The sequence below is a fragment of the Mus caroli genome, chromosome X (genome assembly GCF_900094665.2).
Source record: "Mus caroli chromosome X, CAROLI_EIJ_v1.1, whole genome shotgun sequence".
Lineage (NCBI taxonomy): Eukaryota > Metazoa > Chordata > Mammalia > Rodentia > Muridae > Mus > Mus caroli.
This window is the reverse complement of record NC_034589.1, coordinates 88,362,578-88,371,346: the sequence shown is the minus strand read 5'-3', so window position 1 is coordinate 88,371,346 and position 8,769 is coordinate 88,362,578. Positions and strand designations below refer to the sequence as shown.

The window sequence follows — 8,769 nt, the reverse complement described above, 5'->3', positions numbered from 1 at the left end:
TCACAGCTCCAAACTTTGTCTCTGTAACTCCTTCCATGGGTGTTTTGTTCCCAATTCTAAGAAGGGGCACAGTGTCCACACTTTGACCGGATCTTTACAGTGACTCTTCCTCCTAGTGAGGCGTCAGTGGAGCAGGTTCATGGACCGTAAGGAAGGATCTCTGTGCAAAAGACATCACATACCTTAGTGTTAGGCCTGCACTTCCAGAGGGAAAAAAGTGCTACCTGACCTTTCATTTTAGAAAGTGAATTGTGGTGAAGGGTCACACTGGTAAGTTGCCCATGTTCCATTGCATGACTCCAAAGGCAGCACTAATTGGACTCAGTGAATTGATTATATTTTTAAAAAGAAGAAGAGGGCATGAAGGTAGAATGTGAGAGTATTGGGGGGTGGTTTGAAAGGCCATAGAAATAATTTGGGTTGGCCATGATTCAGTTATATTGTATACATGTATGAAATTCTCAAGGAATAAATTTTTTAAAACCCTATATTTTTGGAAGAGGTACATATATGCACAAAATAATAATATAGGAAAATAACTCTTAGAAGAGGCCCACAGGGGTTGGAGAGATGGCTCAGCAGTTAAGAGCACTGACTGTTCTTCCGGAGGTCCTGAGTTCAATTCCCAAAAACCACATAGTGGCTCACAACTATCTGTAATGGGATCTGATGCCCACTTCTGGTGTGTCTGAAGACAGTGACAGTGTACTACTCATATAAATAAAATAAATAAATCAAGACAGAGAGAGAGCACTACAACTCCCTTGCCCTTGAATTTGGGTTGGCTTCCTCAGTTACTTGCTTGTCATATAAATGGTGGGGTGTGACTTCCAAGGCTAGGCTGCAGGAATTCTTATGGCAGCTGTTAAATTTGCTTGCTCTTTAGACAGTTGCTCTCAGTCTTCATGCTGTGAGAAGCCCAGGCAACATGGAGACAATGTACTAGTGTCCAGGGAAAAATACCCCTGAGCTCCCAGCTAACAGCTAACTAAAGCTAAGTATATAATAACAGAGCCCCGAGCCTTCAGAGCTCCTATCAGCATCTAGATATAATCATTTGAAAGTGTCAAGCAAAACTCTCAGCCAATGGTAGCATGCTTGCCTATGGGAAGCTCTAGGTTCAATCCCTAGTACTACATTAAAAACAAGACAAAAAAACAGGCATGGTGGATTATACCTTGAATCCCAACTCTTGGGAAGCAAGGACAGGCCATCTCTGTGAGTTCTAGGCTAGCCAAATATACATAGTGACTTCTAGGACAGTCAGAGCTACAGAGCAAGAGTCTGGTATAAAAAAACAAAACAAAACAAAAGATAAAAGAAGCACTCAGTCAAGCCTTCTGTTAAGACCCTGCCCCATAAAAATCATGAACAAAACCATCCTTTTAAAATAACCACCTTGGGAGTCATATTGTTATTACTCCTTTACTCGAAACTAACCCAATACGGAAACTTCTACCAGATATATACCCAAGGTAGCTAAGAAATTCTTTTTTGTTTGTTTGTTCTGTTTTTTTTTGTTTTGTTTTGTTTTTCAAGACAGGGTTTCTCTGCTTAGCCCTGGCTGTGCTGGAACTCACTCTGTAGACCAGGCTGTCCTTGAACTCAGAAATCTGCCTCCCAAGTGCAGGCATTAAAGGCATGCACCACCACTGCCCGACAGCTAAGGAATTCTTAAGCAGAAATTCAGTTAACGCTGGGGTCTCTTAGCTGAATGTTAACCCCAAAGCAACCTCTCTGCTGCTATTTTCAGGGAAGGAAGAGTTGGCTTATGGCTCAGACCTTAAGAAGGTATTCGTCCCTTGTGCTGTAACTCATGCACCAACCATGGTTTTTCTCCTCCTCAACAGTGTTTCTCAGCTTCTCTGCAGCTTTCCAAGTTGCAAACATGTTAGATTTCTTCTCCTTGAATTCCTTACAAGCAAGGTTAGGGCTGAAAAGTGTCAGGCCCCTGGTTCTTACCCAGTTCTCCTTCATTCTAAGGGAGCTCTCTTGCAGAGGATGATACAGACCCAGCCACTTGGCTGATACTGGATATTCCAATAGTCCATCTACACACGCTGCAGACCTAGGGCAGCTGGTTTTTTATGCTTGGCTGTGTGCTGTGGACAGAAGAATGTCTCACCTGCTTCCTTGATATGCTTATAAACGTCATCAGAACCAGCAGAGGAGTATGGAATGTCATCGTGAGCCACAAAGTCAATCTATTGAAGAAAGGGACAAAAGGACTTTAGCACTGGCATGGAGGGAGGGGTTGCAGATTTGAAAGGGACTGATGAGTCCTCCCCTCTCCACCCCAGTGTCTTTTAAAATAGAGCAGTTGTAGAATGCTAGCCTCTGGGCATAACGGCCATTAACCATCTGCATCAGAACAGCTGTGACTACTTGCGAGAGCCTTTCCAGGTCAGCCTCACAGAAGAAGGCCCTGTCATCTAGGTTTTGACATTAACTCATCTGAACTTCCTCTCCAAGTCATCCTGCAGTCAGGTGGGCTGTCCTCCTGGGATGGTCAATTTTTATTGTCAACTTGATGCAATTTAGACTCATCATGAGAACATATCTCTGGGCCATGTCTGGGGTCGGGAGGAGATCCAGTGATTCTTTAGGTTAGGTTAATTGAGTGGGAAGACCCACCCTGAATATGGGTGGCACCACGCCCATAGGCTTGGCTCCTGGACCAAAAGGAGAAAGTGAGCTGAGCACAGGCTTTCGTTGATTTTAACTTCTTGATTCTGGATGCTGTGTGATCAGCTGCCTCTTGCTTCTGCTTCCACACACTCATTATCAGGATGAACTATATCCCTAGAATATACAAAATAAACCCTTCCCTTCTTCCTCAAGCTGCTTTGATGAGGTGTTTTGTCACAACAATGAGACAAATAACTAATGTGCCTCTTGAACAACTTCCCTCTAATCTTCACTCCTGCTAAGCCCCGCCCCTGTTTCCTACTACACCAGGTAAAGAACTGAGCTTTTATTCCATCTCAAGAGCTGGCTTAGATGAGTCGTTTAATTTACCAGAGTATCATTCCTACCTACCACTTACAAGTTACAAAACTCATTAACTGGATTCCTCAACCTCAATATTGATGACCATAAGGGCTAGATAATTGGGGTGTGTGTGTGTGTGTGTGTATAGGTGTCCTATGCATTGGAAGACACTGAACAGCATCTCATAGCTCCTCCCACTAGATGTCAGTGGCAGCCCCTAGCTAGGACAAACAAAATGTTTCCAGACATTGTCCTTTGGGGTGGAAATTCAAGGGAGAATTGCTGGATTAAATGATATGTAGCAGTGCTTAAAAATAGAAACTAGTACATAGTAAGTACTCAGTACATATTTTATTGCTGTTGTTATTAATTCTAGCCTCCACATTCAAACTTAGTTCCCCATCTTCAATGCATAATAATAACCCAGGGTAGCCATGACACTGAACTCATTTTATATAATAGTAAAGTCCTTAGCACAGTGCTGGGCATATGGTAAATAATAAATGGCATTCATCATTGTCATTATTAGTATCCTCTAAACTGCCTGTCATGTGTTGAATATACAATATATGCTAAGTAAAAAAAAGTGTGATTACGGGTAGTAAATCATATTGTAGTTTTTCCTCTTTTCTTTTCATTCTCACCAGGAAATTGTCTCCTCTGCTATTACCCATGCACATTTATCAGTGTTCTCTATTCTCTTCTGTATTGCGAATTTAAAAATAGAAAAGAAAATTCTTAGAACAGCTTAATCTTATTTTTTTGTACTGCTTATAAAAGGAAAGAATAGTTCCTAGTGTGGGGCTGGTAGGAAGATACAAAGAACATAATTTGATGCAGATCAAAAGAATGTCTCATGTTTTCAACTAATAAAAATCTTATGTCAGTAGGAATTTCAGAGTCACAAAATCAGAGATAGAAAGCTCTTTCTTGAAAGCCTCACCACTGACCTTCCAGATAAGATGTGTGTTCATTTGTTTCATGCCTAAGGATACCCGTAAGTCTGCGAGCACTGACAATGGTGCTGGTGACGGTAATGACAATGACAACCTTGGAGCTCTTACTGGCCAGCCAGTTCTCCAAGGTTTTAACTTGGATTCTTTCATTAGTGCCTTAAAATGGCCTTACAATGGTCCCACAAGGGGGACAGCAGTGTCATCCAATTTTATAGATGAAGTAAAGAGTTCAGCGTGGTTAAGAACCTTCTTGCTGATGGCTCTCTAGTTAGAAGAGAGAGGCAGCATGGGGTCCTGACTAGACATCTCTAATATCTGTACTCCAGGCAAGGAGAAGACAGCACTCCTTACTTTTGGGCAAAAGAGACTGTTCCATCAAGTGATGCCACATGTTACCCCTAAAATTCCCCCTTTTAGAAACTGGAAGAGTCTTTAGGATCCCTGCAATGTCGGCTACAGAAACAGAGTTACAGGGAGAATGTGTAAGAAAGAGAAGTACCTTGTGTTTTTCCAGAAACTCTGGAGTAAGAGTCCATGGTGCATCTCTGATGACTTCATCCACGTATCGACAGTGTCTGAGAGCTTCATATCTCTCTGCCTCATTCATCACAGTAAAACCTTTGAATTTGTGAGTAAGGTCATCACTGCAAACTGAAAACGGGCAAAGATATTAAATACTGCTGCCTCCCACTCTGTGGTAGACTTGGCTTCTTCAGCAAGATGGAAGAAGCACTGTTCCAGTAGGTGTGTGGCATCACTGAACTTGGAATTTTATAGTAACAAGGGATGAGGAGAGGAAAGCCAACCTAAACACACTAGGAATTCAGAGTTTCATTTTACTGTTAACTATAGCTGCATTTTTTGAGGCTTTTATCAAAATTATTCGGCACACTATCTAATGTACTTTCCTATTTTTTTCATCCTTCTAGCTCACCCTTTGGTGTCGGTTTCTATTCAGAAATGAAATGACCAGATGAAACCAGATGAAGACACAAAGGAAGAAGAGGAGGGGAGCCAAGAGGCCTGCATTGAACAAGGCTGGACTAATCAATATCAATTCCAATTCTTTCAGATAATTATTGTACTTAGTAACCCGATTAGAACACATACACACGCACACATACAGAGAGAGAGACAGACAGACAGGCAGGCAGGCAGAGACAGAGAGACAGAGGGAAACAGAGACAGAGAAAGGAGGGGATGAGTACTGACTCCCTAGAGAGGGAATCGTAATTTCCTTTACCCCTGGCCTTAGAAAGAAATGAGGTTTTTATTTCTTGAAGATTTACTAAAAATTATTTTTAAATGAACTAAGCAAAAGTCCTACTTACTCACCTATGTTTTGGTTGGCTAAGGCAGGTTTACTAATGCTCCCTATGTGCCAGGAAGAAAGGTTTACTTTATAAGTACTGTGTTTATTTACCCAGGACCTGCTGAGCAGCTTGCTGAAATGGTCAGAGCTGCCCTCACTGCCTCTTGCAATAAGAATTATTTCCCTTTGAAGCATTATGTACACGTAGTCAATTCTCTGATCTGGAACTAAATCATGTTCTATACCCTGGACCAAAACTGGCCACAGAGTAAGTGTAGCCAACTGCCGTGGTCAGCATCTCCAGAAAACATCCTTTCCCTTCATGGCTTCTTCACATGTCTAATATCCAAGTTGTCATCAAAATCGCTGGCTCTGCCTTCAAAGGAGAAAGAAGGTCATTTATGGAAAGATTCCTTTGTCCTTGGTATTCTTGATCGAAGGATGTAAATTGTCAGACTGGAGGAATAAGTTTTCGTGATCTAATGGTAACCACTTAATGATAAAGCTTGGTCTACTTTAAAATTGCTAAAACAGACCAACCACTCACACACAAACAAAAAAAGTTAAGTCACTAAGGTGATAGATATGTTATATGTATATAATTACTGATTTCCATATATGGATCAAAACATCACATTATACCTAACAAATACACACAATTATTGTGCCAATAATAGTCATATGACATTTTAAAACATGGTCAAGTTCTCAGAAGTTCATTGCTAGTTGATTTTGCAACTACAAATACTGAAGCATGTATTTATTCAAACTTTGATGATACAGGTCATCTAAGGTCAATAACTAGATGTTGCCTTGGTGCAACCACAAGACAAGGTAAACACAAGAAGCGCAGGGCTGCTGCCCATGTAAGATTGAATAATGTTTTACAGTAAGCTATTTAAATAAGTAGGTATACTCTAAATTTACAATAGAAAATATAGTATAATCAGGGTTTGGTGGCATATACTTATAATCCCAGCATTAGAGAGACAGAGGTAGGAGGATCATGAATTTAAGGCCAGCCTGGGATATATAACAAAACCTTATCTCAAACACACAAAAAAGTATTATATAGTATAACTATTTAAGCCAGTAAGATATCATTATCGAGTATTGCACACTGCCTATAATTGTACAGACTGTAACTTTTTTTTGAGGTGAAGACAAACTGCATAGCCCAGGCTGACCTTTAACTTGAGATCCTCTTGCCTCAACCTTTTAAATGCTGGGATTATAGGTGTGCACAACCAAGGCTGGTGTGGCCGTTTCATTTTTCTGGTGAACAGTACCTGACCCACTGTTGTTTATTATTTTAAATAAAATAAAATTTTTTCTATAAGTATACTTTGACAACATGAATTTAAGGAATCTCTAGACACATACACACCCACTGACACAAACATACCTATATAGTTCCTGTTTTGTTTTTTTGTTTTGTTTTGGTTTGGTTTGGTTTGGTTTTGGTTTTCCGAAGCAGGGTTTCTCTGTATAGCCCTGGCTGTCCTGGAACTCACTCTATAGACCAGGCTGGACTCGAAATCAGAAATCCACCTGCCTCTGCCTCTCAAGTGCTGGGATTAAAGGTGTGTGCCACCACTGCATTCCTGTATATTTATATCTTCTATAAATTCTTCCTGAAATACTCTCTATTGTTGCAATTTAAATGATCAAAACTTCAACTGCATGGCTGCATCATCCAAAGAACTTGTTAAATTCAAAAATGTCTGAGTCAGACATGGTAGTGCACACCTTTAGACTCAGTACTCTGCAGGCTGAGGCAGGAGGACCTATTTGAGTTCCAGGCCAGCCTGGAATACATAGTGAATTCTAGTACAGCTAGGGTCATATAGTGAGACCCTGTCTCAAAAGAAGAAACTATGTGTGATCACTTATTTATTACACAGTAATTCCCAATGATCCTTTAGCTCCTGTTTCCATTTATCTCTCTCTCTCTCTCTTTTTTTTTTTTTTAGTTTTTTGGTTTTTCGAGACAGGGTTTCTCTGTATAGCCCTGGCTGTCCTGGAGCTCTCTTTTTAAGATCACACAGGAGTTACTGGCAGCTTATCCAAAGCACTTGGTTTCAGTCACTTACAGTAGGCCTGCATTAGAGCCATGGTGCAATGTAGACAACATGTGTGGTTGAGCATGCAGCAGAGGAAGTAAGAAGAAGCAGGTAGCAGAGGTGTTCCTACATCACTACATTGCTTTGCCAGAATTTTGGATTTTATAGTCCTTTTAATCAAATGGGAAAACAATTTATATATTTATCATTTTGTTTTTTAGTTTAAATAAAGAACTCACCCTTACTATGCTTCATTTCACCTGGAATGAAAACCGGTTTATAATGGTTGTGTCTCTTGTAGCACATTGCCAGAGCTGCGTGTGTCATGCATGGAGTGGTCTATGTCTGGCCAGGATAACCTAGGGGCAACACCTTTTTAAGTGGTAAAATAAATCTAATGAATATTTTAAAAACAGAAAAGAAAATCCATGTGTGTGTGTGGGGTTGCATACTCTGCTCCTTGGGGTTTTGACTCAGTGGGTCTCTGGTGGGATCCATACAGCTTTGTCTTTGACAAACTTTATGGATGATTCTGATGCTTATAACATTTGCAAGTCCTCTGAGGCATAATATGAACAACTCGAGTAAAGAGACCTGCTTGTCTCTAAATCATCCATCATGGTCAAAGGCAGGAGAGGGGGTGGGAGGGCAGGTAGTAGGGCCATAATGACTAGGTATCAATTCACTGATGGTGTCAGCTTTTGACTCCATAAATAGGAACCATTTATGGGCCACACTATACTATTTAAAAACAGATCTAAGACTTTTAAAATGTGCTTCTAGGACTTTAAGATACTACATTAAGAATCATATTGAGTAGAAATGGATTTCAGATCTGTCTGTTTTATATTTCATATGCCACAAAACTAGGTCCTGTCCACAGCCTTCCCCTTTTGGAATCTGTACCTGAGCTGTTTCATATGACTTGGACATGACTGAGATGATAGCCTCCTGATAGACTGCAAAGAAAACAAACATCCTGTTTACAGCAACACACGGCTCTTTTCATACTCCAGGAGTGACCTCGAGAAGCAGCTGAACATGCTGAGCCATATTGTCTAAACATTAATTATGCCCCAAGCAGCATTGTTGTTCTTGAGTCTTGGCAAATGCACTGACAACTAGATGGAGAACTCTACGCAGTGGCATTCCATGGGTGAATTTACTGGACTCTGGGAGCTCATGCTACAGCTAACCTATCCTGTGCTTACTTCCTTACCTAGCCTGTGCTTACTTCCTTACCTAGCCTGTGCTTACTTCCTTACCTAGCCTGGCAACTGACTGTGTTCCAGGAGAAGCACCCTGCTGGAGAAAAAAAAAAATAGCATACCCAAGATATAAGATACAATTTGCTAAAAGCATGAAACTCAAGAAGAATGAAGACCAAAGTGTGGACACTTTGCCCCTTCTTAGAATTGGGAACAAAACACCCATGGAAGGAGTTACA

General features: G+C 40.8%; 1 protein-coding gene across 3 annotated transcripts in view; it reads right to left on the bottom strand.

The window, feature by feature from the left end:
* The window catches only part of Pcyt1b (phosphate cytidylyltransferase 1, choline, beta), a 92,016-nt gene that overhangs the window by 21,834 nt on the left and 61,413 nt on the right, over window positions 1–8,769 (bottom strand). For all 3 annotated transcript variants that reach the window (XM_021153167.1, XM_021153166.1, XM_029473661.1), the window contains exons 4-5: window positions 4,447–4,598; window positions 2,126–2,204 (exon numbers count right to left, since the gene is read on the bottom strand). In XM_021153167.1, the coding sequence (XP_021008826.1) occupies window positions 2,126–2,204; window positions 4,447–4,598 (231 nt within the window). The remainder of the gene's footprint in view (window positions 1–2,125; window positions 2,205–4,446; window positions 4,599–8,769) is intronic.